This window comes from Malaclemys terrapin, chromosome 8 (assembly GCF_027887155.1).
Source record: "Malaclemys terrapin pileata isolate rMalTer1 chromosome 8, rMalTer1.hap1, whole genome shotgun sequence".
NCBI classification, from domain to species: Eukaryota; Metazoa; Chordata; order Testudines; family Emydidae; genus Malaclemys; species Malaclemys terrapin.
The window spans coordinates 50446309-50472734 of NC_071512.1; the positions used below are offsets into that span (position 1 = coordinate 50446309).

The 26426-nt window shown below is 41.2% G+C and overlaps 1 protein-coding gene across 4 annotated transcripts in view; it reads left to right on the forward strand.

Annotated features, from left to right (window-relative positions):
- RABGAP1L (RAB GTPase activating protein 1 like) overlaps positions 1 to 26426 on the forward strand; it is a 553255-nt gene that overhangs the window by 419516 nt on the left and 107313 nt on the right. For 3 of the 4 annotated variants that reach the window (XM_054037867.1, XM_054037869.1, XM_054037868.1), the window contains exon 18: positions 2965 to 3006. In XM_054037867.1, the coding sequence (XP_053893842.1) occupies positions 2965 to 3006 (42 nt within the window). Of the gene's footprint in view, positions 1 to 2964; positions 3007 to 20510; positions 21071 to 26426 lie in introns of those variants that run through there. The other variant, XM_054037870.1, reaches the window with a different exon arrangement.

Consider the following 26426-nt stretch of genomic DNA (forward strand, 5'->3'; position numbering starts at 1 on the left):
GTAGTTCAGTGCATTGCTGTGGTGCAGCAGCTTGGGATGCAGCCTATGGACCTAGTGAACCTGGCTTTGATACTGGTATCCTGACAGTTTCTTGTTTGAGCACATCACTGTTCATTCTGACGGCAGTTATGACTTTGACATAGGTGACTGTTATGAGAGACAGAGCTTTTCATCTATAGAGCATATGCTCAAACCTAGTCCACTTCAGTTGTGGATGAAAGTTGTTACCATCCATTGACTATGTGAAATGAATTGTTGGTTTCAGTTACATTTTTAAAGGCTTGATATCACAAATTACAGAAAATTCCATACTTTTTGGCAGTCTTGTTGGCAGTCTCAGCAGAGAAAGGCTATGAAACCTGAAATACCCTTTTTACCACTAAAAATGTTCTGTCTAGAATCGGATTGAGAGATTCTGGAATGGCAATATTGGGAGGTTCGACTGTTACTATCAGCGCTTTACCTGTTGCCTGAATTTCAGTTAGCATGGTTGACAGTCTAACATTTTTCTAGTAAAAATAAACAAAATCACTTTTGGTGTATATTTAAACAGCTGCTATCGCCCATGGAACTAGGGATTGTTCAAAATATGCTCCTCTGGTTTCAATGTTGCTACAATTCTGACCTCTGGTGGAAGACGTGTGATCTGTTGTCATAGTGATTAAATATAGAATTACCAAACAACTTGCTAACTAATGCAATTTTTTTTATTTTATTGTGGTAGCACCCAGGAACCCCAGTCATGTACCACAACCCCATTATGCTCAGCACTGCATAAACATGACAGAAAAGACTGATCCTGCCTGACAGAGCTTACATTCTAAGAAAACTTCTTCTTTCTAAAAGGTTCTGCAGCTTTTGATGAAGTCTGGATTGTGCAGGACACGACGAACTCCACAATTTTGCATTTATACCTAAGATATAGAGCATCACATTTAGGGGGAGGTTTGGAGGACTTCTCATCACAGAATCAGCAAGCTTCTCGAGGAGGAGGCTACTTCCTACCTCCCCCAACCAGCAGCATTTTTCTAAGGGACAGAGCAGATGGCTCCACAGCCCTCCCTATGCTATTGAACCTTAGGAGTTACATGCTGCCTCTTTAATTTTGTGTCTCTGGGTTTTCCTAACAGAACCCACTCCTATAAATGACACAGCATGCCTGAAAACCCCTGACATGTGAGCTAGTTTCCCAGGAGTGCTAGGCAATGTGATATGACGCTAACAGGGAAGCTTTAGACAGCAAGATAGATCTTGACAGCAAATTGTTGGAGGTGAAATGTGATGGAGGGAACTTACATCAATATTTCTGAACCTTAAAGAAGGCTTGGTTCAAGGGATTGGCAAAAGCTTAAGGGCTCTTATTCTTGCAAAAAACAATTCACTCAACCCTAATTAATAAAAATATGTGAGATTACCTCAGAAACTCCATTATGCTATTGTTAAAACAAATTACAGAGTGAAATTAGCAAGGAACTCACTGAAATCTTTCTTGTTATTGTACAAGGGGATTTGTACAATACTAAGGAAATCCTGTGATAATCCCATAACAGTGTGTATTATAATGGCAACATTATTTCTGAGCAAGTCTGTTGGAACTCTTTCATATGTTAAATCTGAGTGAGGTAATGTAGTAGGTAACCTGAACTATCTACATTTGCTAAAAAATGTAAAGTTATAGTGATAAATACAAAGGAAAGTCAAAATAATACAATAAATGTGGGTTTTATATAGTACAGTATCTACCTTACCCAGGGTATCACAAAGCCCTGTATAAAGTTAAATGGAGCTACGTATGGCAAGTAGTCATAGATAGTAGAACCTGTTTTATTGACAGAGGGAATGTTTGATCCTGCACAATACAGCTGTATTGTACTCTTTGGCCTGGTCAACACTTGCAAGTTGTACTGGTATAACTGTATAGGTGAGAGGTGTGATATTTTTACTGATATAGTTATACTGGGACAAGCCCTCATGTGGATGCAATTATACTGGTATAAAGGTGCCTTGTCAGGAATATCTTTACTGGTATAAACATCTTTATACCGATCCCCAGATAGATTTTTGCCCCAAATCCCAAAATGGCCCCTTCAAGGTCCACCCAAAGATGATTGCACCACTTTAACTATACCAGTTAAGCAGTACAACTTTTATGTGTAGTCAGAAAGAGGCTCTAGATCTTTATCTTTGGACCTAGAATGGCACCAGATGAAGGCAGAGTTGGCCTGTTTAAAGGTCAGTTAGAAAGGCTAGGAGGGAGCACTGGTACCTTGAATTCAGCTCCACTGAGCCTAGCAATTCCAGCACTGTCTTCTCTCGGGGGATCTGAAATCAATGGAGCATCATTATTTCTTTTATTATATATATTAATGTATATAGAGCCATATGTTTGCAATGTAGTGAAAGTGGCAAGCACAACAGGGCTGGTTTACACATCTAGCTGCCTGATCTCTGAACTGTCTTACATTTGAGTTGATATCAGAAAATCTGTGTGTTTAAGACTTGGGATTTTGTGGGTGTTTAATACAAAAGATTTTAGATACAAGCTGCTTTCTTTGGACTGGCAAAAATTGTATTGACTAGAATATTTGGTTCTGTTGGCTTTGAAGAAACAGGCTGTCCCAATGGTCTGTTGCTGGTATTATTCTGTACTGCTCCATGAGAGACCAGATTTGATTGATACTCAGCCAAAGGACAGAGGGCTGCCCAAAAGCACCTGTCTGACCAGTAAGAGAGCAAAATCACTGGAGTCCAAAGAGTCTCGGTCTCCCTCAGCTAGAAGTTTGGAAGCTGCATCATGGGGCCTTAAGTGTGGGATGTGAAGTGGGGGAAACTGGGGGTACCTCAGGACTCTGACAAAAATCTTGCAGATCTCCCTGATAATAAATGGTGGGAACTAAGGGAGAACTAAAACCTGGTACAGTGGGACTGATTCAGCTCTTTTCTTCTTCTTCTTCTCCTTTTCAGGGTCTGAACATAATCTTTCATGTAGCCTTGGCACTCTTAAAGGTAAGTCATTTATTGTAACCCTTTTGTTGACTGTAAAGCAGTATGAGATATTCAGAATCAGGGATTACTTAGCTGAATATGCCACACATTGTAATAAAACCACATTGAAAAGCCTCAGGCAATAGTGGTTGGTCTCTGAGTTATCATGGAGGAAAATGAAAATATTGTAAGGGGTGAGGTTGGGGAACGGGGGGGTTGTCCTTAAAAACTTCAGTTTTGTTGTTTGTGTTAAACTGCTTCATCATGCAATAAAGTTCTGGAGACAAAGGTAATATGGTGATTAAGAAGCCTCATAGATGTACCTGCTCAGAAGAAAAACAACTTGGCTTCACTTCACAATCCCATACTTCCTTGCTGAGGTATTTCATGAAGTTATTCAATTGTAGTTACCTCCAGGAAATGTATAATTGCATACGAAACACATTTGTAATGACAGGGGAGAAACTAGAAGTCTGTTGTAGTGTAGATGAAAATAATCTTTATCTTATGACTATCTTAGATACAGAAAAATTACACTTGACAGAACATTTGGGGTGAAATCCTAGATCAGTTGATGTCAATTGCAGAACTCACATTGACTTCATCAGGACCAAGACTTCATCTTTGCTTTTGTTTGGAAACGGAAGTGGTGCTGGAACTGGACAAGTGCTCTGCAGTATTCCCAACATGCTACTGTCAAAAAACCTCTGTATTGTCCAACAGTCTGCTGTTTAAGACCTTGGCTTCACTGCAGTTCACTCAAGTTATAACTCACATCCTGACTCAAATCCTGTCCACACACAAAAACCCTTAATTTATGTGTGATGGTGCTTTTAACTGAAAGTGGCTGACTCCTTAAGGGGTAGAGACTACAGCTCAAATTAGCACATCTCGTTAGTTGTTAGCATAACTACTCTGTAATGTGGATGCAGGCTAGTGCCTCTCAATTATCACTAGTCCTCCAATGTCTTCCCACAATTCTCCATGTGTCTAGAAAGGACAGACAAGTTCTCCCACAATTTACTGGGAAATAATTCATAGAGCAGCTCAGTTTCCTGTCGCTCAAAGAAGCATGGGATATACCCTCAGAAATCATAGCATCACACATGAGTGAGCGGAGCACCTTTGTGGACAAACCAACGTGAGGGTTATTTCACAGGGTGGCCATTGTCACTTGAGCTATGCTAATGTGAGATACGTAACTCAAATGAAGACAACACGAATTAGCTTTGCAGTGAAGATGTATTCTCAGTAACTGGAGTTTCCTTAGCAGATAGCCAGTTTGTGCCAGATTATGTGGTTACTTTGTTATATTGACATATCTTCAAGGAACAGCCTGGAACAAGGAAATTCATTTCACGTGTGTTTCCATAGAGTCTGCAGTGCCACTAGCTTCCACTCTCAATTTTCAAAGTGACTCCAAAAGGTGAAAAAAATGTTTGTGCTCTATTATTGTTCTTGGGCAGTGGTGGGCAACCTGTGGCCCGCGGGCCACATGCGGCCCATCAGGGTAATCTGATTGCGGGCCACGAGACATTTTGCTGACATTGACTGTCCGCAGGCATGGCCCCCCGCAGCTCCCAGTGGCTGCGGTTTGCCATTCCCGGCCAATGGGAGCTGCAGGAAGTGGCAGCCAGCTCCCATTGGCCGGGAACGGCGAACCGCGGCCACTGGGAGCTGCAGGGGGGCTGTGCCTGCGGACGGTCAACATCAGCAAAATGTCTCGTGGCCCATAACCAGCTTACCCTGATGGGCCGCAGGCTGCCCAGCACTGTTCTGGGATGTATGCGGTTGTGTGTGAGAGAGAGAGAAATACCTGAAAGGTTTTAAAAAACAACAAAAAAACCTCATGTGTTTGCTGCTTGTTTCTTACATTACAAACTGAGAACTTGATTACCTGCTGTGTTTTTTTCTAGAAGATTCTGTGGATAACTGGGAACTTAGCAGTTTGAACATGACACATACCTTGTGAAAATTGAGTCCCAAATGGTCAAGCAGGATTGTGGGAGAGTATTGGAGGACTAGCAGCAATTTAGTAGTGCTAGCTTGCATCCATGAGACAGAATGGTCATGTTAGCAGATGTGAGTTGGTCACTAGGGTTTTGCCTGTGCCCTTAGTCATGCCAGCCAACTTGTGTTAGTAGTATGGCAGTACAGAAGAGAGGAGTTTTTGAGTGTAAATGGGAGTCGAATTAACAGGATTACTTGAGCTATAACATGAATCAGTGAAGACAAGCCCTGCAAGGGGGAAAGTGATTTTTATTCAGTGTTGAATGATTTTTTGTTTTGTTTTTGTAACCACTCATTTAACAATGTATTATGCCTAATGAACAGTTAACAGGCAAACTCCCTTTTTCAAAGATTCAGCGCCCCGTCATAGCAATGAAGGGCCGAGAGAGCACCCAATCCACTTCTTTGGGTTTTCCAAGGGAGACCTCCAGCAAAAACAAGAAAGATAAGATATGTGATACCTGAGATTTCAAACGTAAAAATCATGCAGAATAATCCCAGGATCTTCAAGGGATTTGTTTTTACAATTGAAGTCAACAGTTGTTCCGTGTTTTCCCCAAATATCTCTAGTTTCCAGAGTCATCAGAAAGAGCATGTGGGACAAAGTGTTATTGATAGCTCAAAACTGGACCAAACAGCTCTGGTTCTTGGATCTCATGGATCTAGAATTGGACCTTGAAGTCTCTCTTCTCAGTCTCCTGGGTGTATTCTCTCAGGATCAAAGCTGTGTTCTTCACATGGAAGTTGCTCAGTTTTACAGGTTGGCTACTGGCCTGTCAGGAGGTTTCAGCTCTGACTGTTCTGCAAAAGTTCAGGAGATTATTTCTGGAAGCAAAAACCTTCTCATAGACAGCTGTTTATGCTGGAATAGAATAGCTTTTCTATATGCATTTCCCAGAGTTAGTGAGTTCCAAATCCTGATAGTTGGTTCCTATATCCTCACCCAAAATTTATTTTACTAAAGTAGTCTTTTATTTCCATCTTAATCAGCTCATTAATTTACCTGTCTTCTTCCCTAAACCCCATTTGATTCTGAGAGACATTAGATTATACACCTTAAATGTTAAGAGAGCTTTTACTTATTTCCTAGACAAGACAAAGCCAATTAATTAAACTCTTAGGGCTTGTCTACACTACCCGCTGGATTGGAGGGCAGCGATCGATCCAGCAGTGGTCAATTTATTGCATCTAGTATAGATGCGATAAATCAACTGCTGAGTGCTCTCCCGTCAACTCCGGTACTCCAATAGAACTAGAAGCGTAAGCAGAGGCGATGGGAGAGCATCAACTGTTGACTTACCACAGTGAAGACACCGCAGTAAATAGATCTAAGTACATCGACTTCAGCTACGCTATTCACGTAGCTGAAGTTGCATATCTTAGATCAACCCTGCGCAGTTGTGTAGACAAGCCCTTAGTCGTCTCATTGCTCGTGAGGCCAAAGCGAGGAGCCAATTTATCTCAGCACAGAGTCTCTCTAATGGACGAAGTTACATGTACGCATGTGCTGTGAGCTGGCAGACGTTTCACTATTTGGGGTATTGGAACATACTCTGCTACATCCAAAGATATTTCAGCTGCATGCCTCCATGACGTTTCTATCATAGACATATGGGTAGGCTGCTGGCAGTGTTTTAACACCATGTTGATTAGACTTGGTCTGAACGGGGTTACGTGATATGGTTTTAAAAACATCTGCATCAGCTCAGTTGTCTGTGTCCAGTAGTGCTTCCAACCTTGCTAACACTTATGCAGCTGAGCTGATGTTAGCAACAGTAGTATGTTTCTAGAAAAAATTTCAGGTGTAGGCAAGGGTCTTGGTGTTATGTTAGCAAGAGGATTAAACCCCTAAACATCTACCTTTAGAAAGGCCTTGTTACAATTAAGGAGACTTCTTGTTTTAAATAATTAGCCCTGGTTCTCTGTAACATAAAGCACTCAATCTAATTACTTGATGATTATCTGTACATTCTACCTCCCTTGCCCACTGAGTCAGTTCTGTATTGACTACCCCAGAAGATTAGAAGGGAAAACTTTTAAGAAGGTATTCTGGAATCACTTTATTATAAGCACTTTATAAGCTTGTAACTGTCTGCATTTTGGTTTGTTACTCTGCTCTTAGCAACTCTTAAGATAATACAGTATGTTGCATCCATCCTCATGTTGCGGCAGTAATAGGCACTAAACAGTAATAGAGAAGTTATCTTGATAAAAAATTTCCCTATTGGAAACCAGAAAATAAACACAAAGAGAATATAGTCAAGTAAGATCAGGTTCTAAATTAGAAACCACTTATTAGTTTAAAAGGATGTACCTTTCACTTTGTTACAGAAGACTATTTCCATAGCAGCAGCAGCATGGAAATGATGATCTAAATTAGAGCATGGCTTGCTTTCAGTAGCAATTGCTCTCCTATTTGAGAGGAGAGGATTTTTGTACTCTGAGTTCTGAAATAAATATTTGACACTTAAATGTATTTGTCTCCAACTTTTATAGCTTAGAAACAATATGTTTTTAGTTTATCTGTCTTTCAAATAACAGTAACCAAATCTGAGTGCTTCAGAACAACATCTTTATGAAACTGAGTGCTTCTGAGGAGCCTGTTCCTTACCAGAGCTGGAGTTGGAAACTGCATGTAGCCTAACAGCTCTGGGGGCTTAGTCTAGGTAGACCTCACCCCAGGCATAATTAATGGCAGGGTTGTGAGTTCAATCCTTGAGGGGGCCACTTAGGGATCTGGGGCAAAATCAGTACTTGGTCCTGCTAGTGAAGGCAGAGGGCTGGACTCTATGACCTTTCGGGGTCCTTCCAGTTCTATGAGATAGGTGTGTGTGTGTGAATATATATACTTTACTCTTTTTTTCTCCCCCACAATCTTTTGGGTGATTTCTAATTTTAGGAATCATTAATCAACAGGCTATTAAAGAGTCTTTACCCAGTAAATGTCATTTCTTCCTGGCATCTGTGAGTAATGTTCAGTAATGTCCTCTAATTACCAACTGAATTATAACTCTGGTCCTGAACTGTCTACTAACCTAGTACATTTGGTGACACTGCTCTACCAGGTGCCTAGATTAAAACTGAGCTTTTTCTAGAGTTTTAAATGGCAGCAAAGCTCCTCTGACCAATAACCTGGGCATGCTAACCTACTTCAGGGAATAAAATGATAGTCACAGGAATCAGGAAGGAATCTGCTCCCATCCCCACCTCCATGATCTAACACGTTCACAGCAATACACAGTTGATTAGGCACAATCATCATGTGTTTTGGTTGCTTTTCTCTGAACAACAGGCATTGGCCACTGCCATAGACTCCCAGACCTGATGGAGTATTAGTCTGATCCAGTATGGAAAATAGAGTGTTGAAGGAAATAAACTTTCCCTACAGTGTCCAAGTTGTAAGTGTTCCATTTCATCACATCTTCCTCCAAGAGTTACTACCTTTCAGATTTCAGAGTAGCAGCCTTGTTAGTCTGTATCCGCAAAAAGAACAGGAGTACTTGTGGCACCTTAGAGACTAACAAATTTATTAGAGCATAAGCTTTCGTGGACTACAGCCCATGATGTTATGCATCCGAAGAAGTGGGCTGTAGTCCACGAAAGCTTATGCTCTAATAAATTTGTTAGTCTCTAAGGTGCCACAAGTACTCCTGTTCTTTTTACCTTTCAGATATTGATGTAGAATATATAGCAGGGGTGGCCAAACTTACTGACCCTCCAAGCCGCATCTGATAATCTTTAGAAGTTCGAGAGCTGGGCACACTTGCCAGGTCTCGGGACTTCTGCCTGGCGGGGAGGTGGGTTATCTCGGGGATCAGGGCTTCAGCAAAAGTGGGGCCCAAGCCCTGAACCATGGCAGGTGCGCCCCATGGGGCTCAAGCCCCAAGAGCCCCCTCTCCACTGGGCAGAAGCACTGAGAGCCACCATCCTGCTGCAGGGCAGAAGTCCAGAGCTCCCCCCCTGCCAAGGCTGGTAGGTGGGGGGGGGAGGGAAATGGGAGGCTCTGCGAGCCGCTCTTTAACTGGAAAGCAGCTCGCGAGCCGTGGTTTGGACACACTGATATATAGCATCCACAAAGTATTCTCAATTATAATTTTGTCCTGTTGGTGGCAGTATTATACAATTGCTTATTGTTTAGATATTTAATATTGTAATTGTAACTGAAGCATTGTTAATAAGTTGAGCTCATTGATGTAAACAACTTCCTTTGCGCTCACCTCCCAGTTCCCAAGAGGGAGACAGACTAAGGCACAGCAGCATAAAATGAACATTCATGTTTAAATGGCAGATACACTGTTAATGAAGGACAGTTTAGAGCACTTTCACAAGCAATTTACTATCTTGACATTTTCATAAAAAGGACACTCATTAAGATTATAGATTTAGAATGGTAAAAAGGAAAATACATTCCCATTCCAGTGCATGGCACATATTCAAGTGCCTTTTATCACCCAGACAGACAGCTTCCTTGTTGTGGATTGCAAAATAAACATTAAAGTATTTGCATCTGTTAGAAAACCTGTTCCATTAAAAAGTGTCATTTGACACCCCATTTTAGACAAATATGGAATGCAATTTTAGCCATGGTAAGCCTTTTTATTCCCACTCAAAAGCTCTTAATTGAGTGAGCTGCAAGTGTAAAGCAAGGTTTAAAGTGGAATTTACATTTTCGATTAATTGCATCCAAACTTATGTAGCTATATCACAAAATGTGACTTCTGAGCAAGTGTTCTCTTGTTTATGGTTTAGCAAACATCAAAGTAACATAGGGAGACTCAGGAAAATCAGGTTTTATTATCAGATTTTTAAGTTCTACACATTATGTATTGTTTCCTTATTTTAATCTTCCCACTCTGTTACCTGGAAAATTAAATGCCCACTTTTCAATTCAGTTTTGGGGCTAGCAAAATGAGGCAAGTATAAAAATACATAATCATACAGAAGTAAAGTTTAAATGAAAATACAAGAAACTGAAACACAAAGAAAATAGTGTGCAGTAACTAAAAGTGTCACAAAACACCGTGACTTCTTGGACATGCACACTCTCCTTATGGAAATGAGCTACTTGCAGGCTGTGGACAAAACAAAAATCTTATCCACAGTTCATAAAAATCCACAAACCCTGGCTGTTGATCAAGTGCCAAGAAAATATTGGTTGGTTGCTAAGAGATCAAGCCCCATTCTTTGGTCTGTAAAAAGATACTAAGTTCAAATGTACAGGGTTTGGAAATCTTTATAACATGTTTTGTTATCTAGAGTGTCTTAAAAGTTAGTAATAGGGAGTATTTCAGACAGCTGATGTGGTGGGCAGGCTCAGAGGCTTCCCATTTCCAAAAATAAATGAAAACTAGAATGAAAAGGGTGGATTATTTGATATCATTATTCATCTGTATCTCTCCTTTCCCTTCTCTATCCTTTGCTACCTTCACTCATCAAGCCAACCTGTTAGAGACAACTTGGTCTCATGCAGTGAGATTTATCACTATGCAGAGGGCCATCACAACTGGTGCACCTCTTAAAGCCAGGGTTTATGTGGGAGGCAAGTGATGCATAAGGGTTACACTGGCCCTCTGCATAGGAGTAAATTTCCTCTATAGCAAACATCTTGCCAGTAATGCAGGAAGCCCTTTTCATTCTGCTCTCATGGTACCCTGTCAGCACCTTTGGTGGACACTTACACCTACCCAGTCCCAAATTTTGTCTCTCATCCTCTGGAAGGTACCAGGACTTTAAAAATCAAGGATAAGATTTTGTTCTCTGTCTCTCAAGTCTTGTCTTCACTGCAACAGTCAGCTCGATGTAGTACACTCGAGTTACTGCATTTGGGACAGCGTCGCTTGAGTGAAAGGGACCAACTTCAACATAGCATTGCAGTGCAAGCCAGAATGACCATACTAGCGTCTGCTATGGCAACCCCCCTTTCATTGTCAGCCACTCCTCCTATGCCAGGGCTTGCAGCGGGCACCTCTCAGGACAGCATAAATTGCCATGCACCAAGCCTGCACTAGGGGGAAATCTCTCCAGATTGGATCCAGGGCTCTTTTGGCCCTTACTTGCTTGGTACCGATAAAGTTATTGCAGATTCCTGCATTAGTAGGTATCAAATTTACTAGTCATTTACAGTAGTTATTTATTTTTAATTTCTATTGTTTTAAACAATGATTTCTGGTAGAACCTCTAGATTCTACCATTGTCTTTTGCAAGATCCCATCACTTGCCAGTTGATGTGTTTGGCCTGGGGTATTAGTGGCCTAGTAATCACTACTACAGAGAGGGGAGGACTGGACAGATAAGTTGTCTGAATGAGTTTCTCCCATGGTTTATTTAAAGTAGACATTGATTTCTTGGAATTCTACCAGCAGGACTACAGGTATATCAGTGAAGCATAGGCAGGAGATAAGGAGGCACTGCATCTTTTTGCTCATTCTGGATAAAATTTGCAATATTGCCAACCTCAAATGTTTAAAAATCATGAGTCAGCCTTGAAAAATCTTGAGATTTTAAAATATATGTTCTGTGTTCTTTTTATTTGCCTTTTGATTCTGAGCCTTTAGCGTATACAAATGTCACTTTTCACGATTTCTCTGCAACCAAGAGGATTAGAGGCTTTTTTTAATGAGACCCAAGATTCTCATGCAATCACGTGACTCCAAGTACTTTAAAAATATTGTGAGACTCGCAATAAAATTGTATAAGTTGGCAACACTAGGCCAGCACAATGCTTGTGTCTCTCACTTAAATCCCACTTCAGCTCTGCATATAGGCTTCTTAGGGTACTTTGCAGCTATGAGTGTGCCTCCCAGCCTGGGTAGAGACACGCACATTAGCTCTGCTTGAGTTAGCGCACTAAAAATAGCACTCTGGCCATTATGGCTTGGATAGCAACACAAGCTAGCCTCCCATGTAGAACCCTACCCCACCCCTTGGGTCCATACATGGGTGGCTAACACATGCCACAACATCGTCTTTTTAGCATGCTAACTTGAGCAGCGCTAGCATGTGTCTATCTACCCAGGCTCCCAGCTGCAGTGCAGACATACCCTGACTGGCCTTCAGCATGAGGCTGTGAGACATGGAGTTAACTTCACTCCTTGCAAATGGATGGGGTATTTCTGAGGCTTAGGCTGGCAGAGGCCACTTCCCCAGGAAGTCTGAGTGTTCTGGGAGATGGGAGTTATTTGTTCTTTCCTTACCTTTAGTTTACTCCAGGCTCTCTCTGAGCATTGTTGAAGATGTCTGACAGTCACTCCTCTCTTGTTTGTTGACACTGTTGATGTCATGTTGGATTTTCTTTCTGGTGAGCTATACAGGCTCAGTAACTTGCTTGGCACGAACTGTGAGACACAAGGATTTCCTGAGAAAAACTTCAACATGAGAAGTAGATTTTTCAAAGATGCTGTTTTGGGGCTTCTTAGCCCAACGCTGGCTGTGTCTCTAGACACGTCCAAGAGATACCTCTGAATTCTCAGCAAATTACAAGAACTGTCTAAGTGCAGAGCCAGCCCCATAGCATTTTGGGTAGCCCTGCAAAACAGTGACAACAATTTGTTTTCCCCCCTCAACATCCAAAGTGTAACCGATTTGTGTCCACCATTATCACACTACTGTGCACAGGGCTGGCCTAAGGACTTGAGGCAGGGTTAGTGAGATGGTTATTTGAGAGGCAGAACAAAGTTAAACTTACTAATTTTACATAAAAAATGTGCGAGGGGGAGCAGGTGTACAGGGGTTTGTTAGGTTCTTTCCCAAGGCTCCTGCTGCAGAAGTGGATTCCAGCTAATTATTCCGTTCAGCATTAGTGATCAGTGGCTATTGTTCTGTGTTTTCAAGGCTGTCTTCAGAAGAGAGAGGTCTAGAAATTTACCTTTTTTAAAAAAACAAGGCTGAGATTCTCCTTTACGTTTCTAGTTCCCCTAACTCAGGGAGGTCAACAGAAGTGGGTTTTGCGTGTTTCAAAGCCCAGCTCTATTGAGTGTATTTATTGAAAATTGACTCTTTAGAGAGACAGTCTGTAGGTGAACCCTTTAACTCCAGTGTGAAAATGTTTGTCATGGACAATTTGTCCTAATAAGCTAGGGATCTAGGGACCACTATGCTAGAGTGACATGTACACATTTATGTGAATTTTAAGCTATTTTTTTTTCTTTAAAAGGTTTTGAGAATGAAAGCAGGAAAAATAACTCAAAATTCACCAGAATTCAGCTCTTTAGTGGCCCCCAGTCCCTGGCTTACTTGATAAAGTATTCTCTGAAAACTCCTGCCCACCATTCTGGTCTCCTTCTGCCTCATTCTGCTGTCCTTTCTTAGGTGACAAATCACAATTTACAGATGTAAATTGGAATGAGCTGCTCCAGGGCCAGGTCTTGTCCTGCACTTTCAGATTTAGGTATCCTAGGAAAATCTTTAGACTCCCTTGGTGAAAATTATTTGTAGAGACATATAAGTGGGTGATAAAGTAAATAATAATCCAATGATACACACCACCATGATCATAACCGTAGAAGCAAGGGTGTAAAGAAAGGGGTTGGTAAGATGAGAGGGAGGAAGGAGTCTAGCTCATTCTCCTGTCTTCCAGTGTAAGAAAAACATGGTCTTCAGGTATTTTCAAATTTATTCTCATTGCAGCCTGTGTTTTATCTTTTCATAGGAAGGCATTTTCATTAAAGAGAACATCTGTTTTTTTCAATGTTAGATTCTCATTAGCTTTTTAGTGATGTCAGTCTGTTTTGCTACTAAAATACTAATTGTAATCCAAAGAGACGCTTTCTTTGGACAGCTCTGTAGCTCAGAAACTATCATACAAAAGCAATAGTTTATGATGTGGGAACTATTAGTGATGCTTGTTTTGTTATTTCAGTGCCTATCTGTCTAGCTTAGGTACTCATATGGCTTCCATTACCGTAGTATCTGAGTGTGAACCCAGTATGAACAGGTAAGACATAAGACCCCCTATTGCCAGGCTCTGAGCATATGACAAATACTTAAACAGAGTAAAGAACAGCAGTAGCAAACCAACAACCGTTTTGCGCAAAACTTCCTAACCGTCAGGGTTGTTAAGCACTGGAATAAATTGCCTAGACATGTTGTGGAATCAATGTCATTGGAGGTTTTTAAAAAGCAGATTAGACAAACACCTGTCAGGAACGGTCTAGATAATACTTAGTCCTGCCTCGAGTGTAATGGACTGAACTAGAAGACCTCTTGAGGTCACTTCCAATCATATACTTCTGTGATTCTATGAATGCCATAGAATCATAGAATTGGAAGGGACCTCGAGAGGTCATCTATTCCAGTCCCCTGCACTCGTGGCAGGACTAATTATCTAGACCATTCCTGACAGGTGTTTGTCTAACCTGCTCTTAAAAATCTCCCTAGGCAATTTATCCCAGTGCTTAACCACGCTGACAGGAAGTTTTTTGTAATGTCCAACCTAAACCTCCCTTGCTACAATTTAAGCCTATTGCTTTTTGTTCTATCCTCAGAGGTTAAGAAAAACAATTTTTCTTCCTCCTCCTTATAACAACCTTTTACATACTTGAAAACTGTTATCATGTCCCCTCCTCTGTCTTCTCTTTTCTAGACTAAACAAACCCAGTGTTTTCAGTCTTCCATCATAGGTCATGTTTTCTAGACCTTTAATCATTTTTGTTGCTCTTCTCTGGACTCTCTCCAGTTTGTCCACATGCTTCCTGAAATGTGGCGCCCAGAACTGGACACAATACTCCAGTTGAGACCTAATCAGTGCAGAGAGAGCGGAAGAATTATTTCTCGTGTCTTGCTTACAACATTCTTGCTAATACATCCCAGAATGATGTTCGCTTTTTTTGCAACAGCATTACACTGTAGACTCATATTTAGCTTGTGGTCCACTATAACCCCCAGATCCCTTTCCTCAGTACTCCTTCCTAGGCAGTCATTTCCCATTTTGTATGTGTGCAACTGATTGTTCCTTCCTAAATGGAGTACTGTGCATTTGTCCTTATTGAATTTCATCCTATTTACTTCAGACCATTTCTCCAGTTTGTCCTAAACTAAAATTTCCCTCTTCAACTATCCCAGAACCCTAATCTCCCCCAGATAGAAATCCACAACCTCATCTAGAATCCCCTGAACTTCATCCATCCACAGATTCCTTCCCATATATGTTTGTTTTGATTTATATACTAGTTCCATAAAAGAAGTACCTATTCTTTGTTTTAGGGGCTCCTTGACACATTTTCAAATACAATTATATATTAAAGCTACCTCAGAGAGATGGCTTTGAACCATGTTCTAAAGGTCAACAAATGTGGGCCATTTTGAAATAGGGTGACCAGATGTTCCGATTTTATAGGGACAGTCCCGATTCCCGGTCTTTTTCTTATATAGGCTCCTATTACCCTCCTCCCCACCCCTACCCTCCCATCCCAATTTTTCACACTTGCTATCTGGTCACCCTATTTTGAAACCAAGTTGGGGAGTGAATTCCGAAGTTGAGGAGCCCTCACAGAGAATGCCCTGCCAGCAGCTACTTCTCTAGCAGGGAGCTCCTCATCATGCATCTCTGCTGAGCTCAACTGTGGCATTGTTGCATGGGCAGAGAGACAGTCTCTTGGAGAAGAAAGCCCTCGGCCAGTTAGGGATTCATAGGTCAGAACCAATACCTTAAAGTCCACTGAGAAGCTAATGAGCAGCCCATGGAGATTCAGAGTATTAGTGCTGTGTGCTGACTGCAAGACAAGCTGCTTAACTTGCATGCTTTGCTCCTGGTTGCACCAGCCTCAGTTTCTGAGTTGATTTAAAGAGTGGCCTTTGAAGAGTGCATTGCAATAGTCTAATGTTGCATGAATGGCAGTAAGGTCTGCATCAGAGAGAGAGGGCTGGAACTTCCTGACAAGAAACAGATGGAAATAAGATGTCCTGTTTACTTGTGCTATAAAACCGCAGCAGCCGGGAGTGTAACAAGACCGCCAAATTGCAAATTTGAATGACAAACAGCAGACCCACTCTCAATCTGAGGGATTAAAGTAATCGTTGCCATATCTTCTGGTTGCTTCTCCCAGCCTACTAATATCAGCTCAGTCCAGGTTGAGCCTCAGCCCACTCACCCTCATTCGTGTGCCAATTGCAGTAGGTTCTGCTTAATAACGACCTATTTAATAACAGCTTTCTGTTAATGGAACCATTCTGCCTGGAACCAAAACCGTACAATGGGCTACAATGTTACTTGGTCTGGATACTGGCAATAGGCATGCCGGCTATTGACAGCTTTTTTGTGGGGGCTGCAGCCAGGAATAGAAGTGCTGGGATATGTGGAGCCCATGCCCCAGGCAGATGCCCAGATGCCGGGGCTTTGCATAGGGATCAGGACACTGAGGGCCCATGAGCCTGCACGGTTACCTCTCCCTGCGTTCTCCAGGTTATGTCCTACCCTGGCACCAGGGCCTGGACTCCACAAATCCCAGCACCCCTGCTCCCCAGCTGCGGCAGGATTGTGAAGCTGCAGCCAAGAAAGAAAGAGCTGACCTGTGCCAAGCCCAGGCCCCTTGTGGAAAGGCAGAACAGAGCCTGGAAAGTGCAGAGAGAGGTACCCTGTAGCCCCAGCGCTTCGTTCCCTGGCTGCAGCCCCCACAAACCTGCCTGCATCCAGAGCTCGGGATGTCCCAGCCCTTCCTTCCCTCGCTGCAGCCTTACAAATCTGCCTTTCACTTACTGACAACTGCTGGTTAATGGCAACTTTTGGCTATCCACTGAGGGGTTTATAATAAGCTGCATATACTGGACTCCATCCACAGAGGGAAACATTCCACTGTACCCTCTGGTTTGAATGCAGTGGAGACACCAGAACATCATCGGTTTATTAGAAAAACACACACCGCTCCAAAAAAAGAGATTATTTTCCCAAGGAAAAAACTGGGAGGGGGCATGCATTGAAAAACAAAACAAAACACCCTTAAAGGTGTTGTAAAATGAAACACAAAAGACACACTATGTCAGTCACACATTTTAAGGCCAAAAGGGACCATTATGATATTCAGCGCTGACCTCCCGCACAACGCAGGCCATAGATTGTACCCCTTGCATCAAACCTATAAAAACTTAGTTGAGTTAGCGTTAGAGTATGTCTCTCTGTAGCAAGACCATCAATCTTGATTTAAAGATTTCAAGGAATGAGGAATGCACCACATCCCTTGGGAAGCGGTTCCAGTGGTTAATTGTTCTCCCTGCTAAAAATCTCACCTTATTTCCAATCTGAAATTGTCTTGCTTCAGCTCCCAGCAATTGGATCTCATTATTTCTTTGCCTGCTAGAGTAAAGAGACGTCTTTGTATTCACTTCACAAGCATATTCATTCTTCATACATAAAAAGAAACAAGCCTTATCCAAAACGAAAAGTCTGCATTTCTGTAAGTAAAACAAAAGAACACAATAGCTGAGGCCCCCGTCTATTAAAGTTAGCTTGAGGTCTGTTGATCAGAGTGCAGGTCTTTCAAAAATTGACAAATGCTGAATGGAACTGTTCTGCCTCCTGTTGATTCCACCCACTAGCCCTGCCTCTCTCACCAGTCATTCCACTCTCTCTGATTCTAGACAGTTCTGTAAGTTCCTTCGTGTTTCCCAGTGGGCATAACAAGAACCTTCATAGTCACATTGTTTCCTTTTTAATGTTTTTAGAGTAAAGTTTTCATTTTGAAAACTTTGATTATGATCATGGGCTCCTCAACCTAGCAAACAAAGGTCTAACAAGATTGAAAATTCATACTGGAAATTAGGCATACATTTTTAAAAGTGAGGGGAATTGACCCTTGGAGCAATTTATTAAGGGTCATGGTGGATTCTTCATCATGGGCAATTTTTAAATCAAGATTGGATGTTTTACTAAAACATCTTCTTTAGTTCAAACTGGAATTATTTTGGGAAAGTCCTATGGCCTGTGGTATACAGGAGGGCAGAGCAGAAGATCACAGTGGTCCCTTTCTGGCCTTGTCATCCATGAATCAAATCACAGATTGAAACTTGATTCTAATATTTCTAATATCTGCGAACTCTCCTACATATGTTATGTTCATGTAAATACTTTAAATGCAAAAACAAAATTGGAAAAATAACCCCACTATGTTGTTGTTTGTGTTTTCCTAAGTGGAACCCGTTAGCTTTTTCCTAACCAAGTTAACACATCCCTTTCTCGCTAGCCCCCACAGTGGACCTACCCACACATTGTATAGACATGATAAGGTAGAACCTTGGGCAACCACACGAGACCTTTTGTGCACTGAAACAATTACACAAAAGCATTCATTGGAATCATGTTACAAGGCAGCCTTATATGTTCCTGCTTGGGCCTTAAGCAAGTCAGGACCACCTCATGATGAACAGTGCTGAAATCTGCTAATAAATCTATTAATATGGACTCCTGATCTTTAGTCCTTTAGAACCCATACTTCCAGTGCAGTCTGAATTCCATAACTGGTCTGAAGCCAGATCTCGGCAAGGATCAAAGATCTGAGGATTCTAGAATATCAGAGCTTTCTCCATAAACTTAACCAAAATGGAAGATTATAGTAGGTCAGATTGGCTGTTACAAGTAAAGATTTCTTGTGCAAAGGTCATACACAATTTCTCTTAAGAGTGCTAGGACAATCTCTACCAATCATGGACCTTCTATTTCCTTGCCAGCCTTCAACAGCCAGGTGCAGGGAGTGGATCAAAGTACTCCCTGTACATCCCAAGCCTCGATGGGGATCACTAACCTTAACTAAGTCAGAGATGATATAGCCTCCACTCCTTCAAAATTCTGTTCTCCAGATAGTCCAGTCCGAACATGAATGATTTGCTCTGTAAAATAAGGTATTTCCTTGCAGCAGGATGATGTACTCAAATCAAGTGCCAGGAGAAGACTGCTTGGATTAAATAGGCTATACACTGCTAAAGCAATGTAGGTGCTGTGGGTAAGATGATGAATTTCTTTTTTGCATCCTGCACAGCAATACATAAGAGTTTAAGGAATCTTGGACACAGTCAGCCGTCATTAGCCCATAGTCTCTTCCACTGCTGCTCCAGCCATTCTCCCATGCACTTCATCTGTCACAGTAAACCAAGATGACCTGTGAGGATGGAGTTATTTTTGCTAACACCTTTCCCGTAAAGTTCTTTGTCAGTCCACGAAAATGTTTTAATGGAATTCAGTATAGATGGTACATTAGCCTGAATTGTATCAACTTCAATTTAGTATTTTTCACTGCTGTTGCAGAGTTTATCCAAACATGTCTTAATAAGTCAAATCTTCTTCACATTTAGACTACTTATATGAGAGCATTCTGATTGTGATTTCAATTTTGTGACGTTGTATTGTGGAATTTCACTTTTTATCAAATAATGTTTTGGCCAGTAGCTCTGCTAAAGGGGGTTATTCTGGATATAGGAAGTCCAGGGACAAATGCTTTTTACAAGCTAATGTGTATTTGCAGAAATGTGTGCAATTTTCAAGGATCATATCTCTTTGTCATTTTAGATCTTTTCAAAATCTACCATCTTTCTATAAATTAGAAATATGTTGAATTCCATTATCTGTCTGCTTAGGCAGGGATATTATTTTAGTTTTCAGTCTAGTGTGTGAATTGTTCCAAAGATATGCTTTGTTGTACAGTCCATTTTCTAACTGAATGATTTAAAGGCAGAGCCTCATAAAAGGCATGCTTTCTCAAGCTCACTCCCAATGAGAAGAAGAAGAACATGCTACAATATATCTAGCCATATGGCAGAGATACCTGGCCTGTTCCATGCATGGGAGAAGTGCAAGATAATTGAAGATGTGACATCACAGCATTTCCCCCGACAAATTTGCAGTTTTTTTATCATATTTTATACATTGTAGAAATTCTGTTCCATCAGTGCAAATCTTCTCCACATTCAGAAATGCCTCCTGAAGTCATACTACCTGAAACTGTAATTAGTGCTGTACAAACATAGGCCGTGTCATTCCCGCTTCTTAGAATCCGGGTGCTGTGCTCTCTCCATCAGTAGTCCATCAGTACGCCCTGGCATCTCTCACTGTTCCATGCAGTAATCTAGGAGGGACTGGAGTGTTTTGCCCTAACCACATATATGTGGAAAGTATTGAATCTGTTTGTGTTTTTTGAAAACAGATATGAATAAGGTGTATATATTGGTTGGCAGTCTGTTGATTTCCTCTAAGCATCAAATGGTAAGAGGATGCAGTTCATATATCTGTGAGTTTGGGATTCAACAGCAGAAACTGTCTGACTAACATTGATTTAAGGTAGACTGGGAGGGGGAGCTCATCGGTTCAACAGCTCACTATTGGCTTCTTATTACAGCATTCTCCCCCGAGACACACTCTGCATGCTCATTCACCTACCTCCTTCTCTCCCCTCCCCCTCCTTTCCTACCCCTTCATTACTGATTCACAGCAAGAGGCGGCAGCAGCAGCAGCAGCGGCCAGGATTGTCACGAATCAGGGATTGCAATGAGCTCATCCTTTTCTCTTTGCAGCCTCATAACTGCCCTGGTTTTATTGCTCTTATTGCTGCTCCTGTCTGCTCACACACACATTCATAGATGCACTGGGCCCTGCTAGCTATCCTTTGCCTTTCTCCCATCAGAGCTTTCCTGCTCTCATTCTCTGCCATTTTCCTGCTTTCCAGATAGATTTAGATGCATCTGTTCTTTGGTTTGTTTTTTGTAATCTACTTTGGACTCCTGCTAAGCCATCACAGTGGATCATATTCTTCTTTGATTCATAGCAAGATGCCTTGCTCTTTCTAAGACATTAGCTGACATTCCTTGCTGTAGGCAGAAGTGTGAACCTATTTGGGAGATCTGAGGCTAGCTCCTATAATATTGTAGTTTTTCAGATTGTGGCTAAGAGACTGCGCTTCTCACTCTGGATACTTACTGCTTATTGCTCATGGAAGAAGGGGTACCTTGCACAACCCCAGCTGCCAAGCTCACACCACCCGTCAAAAAGTCACAGGACATGCATGACGAGCGGAGCAAGCTGGTGAATGAGTATGCATGTCGTGTGCTGGAACTTCTGGGGATGGGGCATCGCCTGTTTGTGCCTCGGCTGCTTGCGGTGAGATCACATTTTCTTGAAATTAATTCATAGTTTATCTACCATCCTCCTTTCCCCTCCCTCTGCCTCCAAGGATCCTCTGCAGCTGTTAGATACATGAGGATTCCCCCATTTCCCCCCTGTTTTACACAGCCCACCTAAGAAGCACTGAATCCTGCTCACTGCTGTTCTAGCCAAGGAAGACTGGATGGATACTCCCTTCTGAGCCCATCAGTGCCACTCCTTAACTGGTGTGAGGGGGTCATAGGGCTGCATTAATGTTTTTGTTCTCAATTTCATCGTGATTGCTAGTGTAGTATGTCCTACTCATTCCCAAATACTAATGCAGATTGCATTGGTGCTTAGCATTCAGAATTCCTAACTCCTGATGCCAATGTTAATTTCAGACATGCAGGCACTTTCATCCATAATTTGAAGCAGTGATGCTGTATATTTGCTTACTTCTAACATTTCTGTGCTTGACTGTGAAAATCCAGCTGGCAAGGTGTAAAATGTCTAAATTATCTCTGAGAAGGAAATGGTTAAAGATGCTCTTATCTGCTGGAGCACCTGAACTGTGTGTCTGTGAAATGGCCTGAAGCTAGTGTGGCTTGTTATGATAGAGAGACGTCTGACCTGCTTATCATTTGTACAGCAGTACAAGAACAAAGCCAAACACACAAAATAGTTAAGGTAAAAGACTGAAAACCACTAGCCAGTCCTGCCCAGTTCTCTTCCATGGCTCTGTAACTAAACCAGGCTACAGTTCTGTAGTATAATTGGTCCAAAGCAGTTCTGTTATCTAATATCCAGTATTTCATAGCTGAACATAAATATTCCAACTAATCTGGTTATTGTGTGTTGGAGAGAGTTCTTTAGGTGGACCCAGACAGTTTTATAATGGGAAATTGGTTTTCTAGAGGGATAGGGGGTTTTCTTTATTGCCATACTCTTAACTAATCCTGTACTATTCCTAGAGTGACCTAAGCTTGGTTTTTTACAAGTACTTTAGAAACCTATTCTTGATCTCCATTTTCTGCAGTAGACCCAGATAAGTGACAGACTGTTTCTTAAAGGATGTTTAAGGCATAAGAAGTTCACCAGAATACTCCTTTCCTTCTGCATCGTGAGACATTCAATCAAAAACCAAGTAGTTTTAATTACTTGAAATGAAAAGTGATGACAAATTTCAATAACATCATTTGGTGTGGGTATGGATTTAGTGCTCATCATAGAGAGAGGCTAATAACAGGTTTGAATCAATCAAACTATAAGCATTATCCAAGCTTCCCCCCATAGCACTCCTAATGTGCCCAAATCCTGAGCTGTATGCAGAATGTATTCCATTAAAGAGTTATGTGAAAAATTTGCTCTATAGCAATTACATCAGCCTATAAAATTCTCACCTGAGTCAAGTACACTTGTTGAAAGGCAACTGAAATAGCATTAATTTTGTTTGGATTTTTCCCTTCATTATCATCATGGTTAGTCTGAGTGTGTCTAGTCCTTGAATTTGTTTTTGGGCCTATACATTTTCATGATTATTTTGCAAGTCTTAACTCACAGTGCCTTTTGGAAGTCTGTGAGTACACATAGATGAACTGGAAAGATTTGGCAAGAGACATTATCTTCAGTCTCAGAGTTATTAGCAGTGCACTTGTGGATGTCAATACATTGTGCATAAGACTTAGGCCAGGTCTACACGAAAACTTTTGCTGGTACTGTTGGTTAGCATTGGGATTCTTTTTCTTTACGACATTTTTATACTGGGAAAAAGTGCTTTTGCCCGTATAGCTTGTTTTGTTCCAGGAAACAGTGTAAGCTATAGTGGCAAATGCACTCTTTTGCCAGAATAAACTGCATGTGCACTAGAAGAATATACAGGCAGATCATTTTCTAACATAGGCAAGGCCTTGGTTCTCAGAAAGTTTACTCACTATAGTGGTAGAAAGTACTGTAGTTCTGCTTTATCTTATTGGAGAGGCTAATGATGTGGGATCCATGACTAATACTTACAGGGCAGCATTATGAGGAACCATGTCACATATAGCATTGCAGACTCTCTCCTATCTATGGAAAAGGAATGGATTCAAAGCTTTAAAAAAATTTGCAGATAATCCTTGATTTTAGATTACCAGATTTAGAATATGTAAGAGGTTAAATAAGAGACATACAGTCTGACCTATTTGTCTTAGAAGAGTACATTTTATATTGTGCAAGATCAATAATAATAGTAATACCTAGTTCCTATCTATGCACTTTTCATCCATAAAGCTTAAAGCACCTTGCAAAAAGAGGTAAATACAATTATCCCCATTCTACAGATGGGGAAATGGTATAAGGTAAGACTATTTGGCATAGGAAACAGATATAATGGTAGGGAATTTAGTAATGAATTAGAGAGAATGGGGTCTGACTTTCCCCTGCCTTGCACTCTGGGTAGACATTGATCTCTGGTCAGAGAGGGTGTAAAATGCTACCATTTGATGTGGGTAGTGTTTTATACTCTGTACAGGTAGGTGTAAATGATTATACGAGATGCAAGACAGTGAAGAATCAAGTCCAGAGAGTGCAGTGTGGATGACCCTGAATCTCATATGCCTCATCACTTCTTAGGTGAGAATTAGAGTCAGAGTTGATGCTGACATTACTGAAGCAGGCTGGAAATTTCTGCAAAGTAGAACAGAGTAATTAAATTAAAAGAAAAACAAGTCAGAGTTACATTTTCCACTTTGCATGTTCTTAACTATTTTGGGGAGCTTCATTGTGACATGTCCTCGCCGAAAAAAGTAATCAAGGTGGGTATGTTATACTGCCCATAATTTCAAAACAGGGTGCATTCTCTTCTCCTGCTTCATGCTTAGGGTTTTCCAAAACTGCACTTTTGCAGTGGAAAGTGCTTTTTCTGAGTTTCAGCAAAATTCCTTGAAGGGCTTTTACACATCTACAAAAACACACTTTATCCATTAAAAAAAAAAAAAAAAAAAAAAAAAAAAAAACCTAAAATTTTTTACCCACCCTTTTAAAGACATGGCTATGATGAAACAAGCTGAAGTTTGAAACTTCAACTTGATATGGCCATGGACATTTTTGAGATCTACTATTTTTGTTTGGTTTGAAAGAAAAATCAGTTTAACAAAAACACAACGATTTGTAAGCTGTTTATTGAGTACTTGAAAGTGTCCTTAAGTCCCCACATGCACAAAAACAACATGGATGTGCAGGTAATTAAGCTGGACTTGATGGTTCACCAAGCTTACAAACTTTTTTGGTAAAACGAGCTGTTTGTCAGCTCCACAAGCTGATTGATTGCAGACCAAGAAGTTTACAGATCTTTGTATGCTGAATGGCTCCAGGATTCTTCCTTGATCCATCATTAAGGATCACAAAAAGTCAAAAAATGGAAGGCTTATGGTGTCAACACCAGTATAATTTGTATTACACATTGTGATGGGTGTTCACCCCATACTTACTCTGAAAGGGTTAATACAGATTGAGAAGGGGGCTAATTAACCCAAAAGGCCACAGCTGAGGGGAATCAGGTGGCTAAGTAGTCCCCTGACTTGAGGGAGTGGGCAGTAAGCAGGAAGAGTGCCTGAGCTGTTGCTACTTCCTGGATAGCTGGTAGGGAAACCCCTGGCCTGGAGCCCTCTAATCAGCAGTCAAGGTCTGCCCTCCTATTCCTTGCTGTTTTCTCCTGTGCCTTTCTTACCTTGCTGGCTCTTCCATCTCTCTGGGTGTGCCAGTCCAAACTCCCTCCGCCCAGGGAGTAACTGTAGGCTACTCTCTCTAGCCTAAAACACACCTCTCAGAGGGTGATTGTAGAATACTCTCCTGCAGCCTCTTCCTGGACTTTTATACAGACAGGCTCTTCCTGTTCCTGCCCAGCTGAGCCTCATATAATCAATCCCTTGCTCCTGTTCCAGGTGCAATCTGGGCAGTTAATTGGCCCACCTTAACTCTATCCAGTCTTCTGTGGGGTGGACATCCCATCACACACACATACACTGTTTTCTATTGCTTTTTTCTTTCCTGTTCTAATGAGTAGCTAAATATTTCTGTTGGTTGAACAATTTAGAGCATAAGACATACACAAGTGCAGTCAGTGAAAATTATTCTTTAGAATCTTTACTTTGGTATTTCTTGACTTCATGTGATTTTTCACTGTGAAACTTTAACATTTCAGTTAACAGGGGCATTTTTTTTTAATTAAAAATGCACAGTGAAGTAGAAAAGTCCAAATATTAAGGCTTCAGCTAAACACTGTGTATCCGCTCTAAAACTTCATAACTTTTACTTTTCAATGGCTATAGACTCAATCCAGCAAACTCTTACTCGTATGAATAGTTCTTATTTACATGAGTAGTAAATGAATAGCTTGGGAGAACAACAAAATAATAGATGTACATTATACAAAACAATTTGGTTCTCCTAGCAAGTTCCTTGCATCAAAGTTTGGTTCAATGTTTTGAGTGTTTTTTATAATGAAGCATTGCTTTGGGAATGTGGTGCTTTTGGAGTTCCAAGGGCTTGATGTTCTAGCTGCCTAGGAGAATTGCATTCAGAGTGGTCCCGGCAATGTCCTGAACCCCCAAAATGTATTTGGAATATATTTGAAAAGTCCCATCACTGGGTGGGGGGAAATTGCCTCACAGCGTATTTGAAGACTGATTCTTTGGTGCCTGTTTTCAAATAGTGCTTTCTCTTCTCTGCTAACCCTATATCATATTAAGACATACTGGAGCAATTGTAACGTGTATTTAATTGAGTTGATTTAACTGATTTATAGGGCACCTATCTGGAGCTCTTGGTGCAATATATTAGTTAAAAAATACAAATAGAATACAGTACAGACAACACAAGTGAACAGACTGACCCAGGCCAATTCAAACTAAAAAGTCACCTAAAAATAGGATAATCTAATTCCAGCACTCAATCCCCTTCCTTATCATAGCCTGGCAAAAAGATGGGATTGCAGTGTGCCTGGAAGGCTAAGAAATCAAGGCTCTGGCATTAACTTTTGAAGTCCAGAACCTGGATGGAAAACATTCTGTCAGCAGTCCCTCCATCCATTAGAGCTCCATCAGGGTAGTATCTGAGCTCCTTCTACATAAAATCAATAGCAATAGAAAAGTCCTTAGTGGACTTCATGGAGTCTCTGGCATATTTCCCTTTATGGGGTCAGAACTGTACTTGGGGGTAAGTGTTGTTTGTTTTTGTGGGTTTTTTGAGAGGGGAGGGATTTGGGAATAAATTGTGAATGACACTCATTGTGGAAATACTTTCTCAAAGAGGAAAGTTTTGTAATATAATGAGGGACTGCAGCTCAAATGCCTCCCTTGATTGCAAATGTGGCAGTATCACACATGGAGAGAGG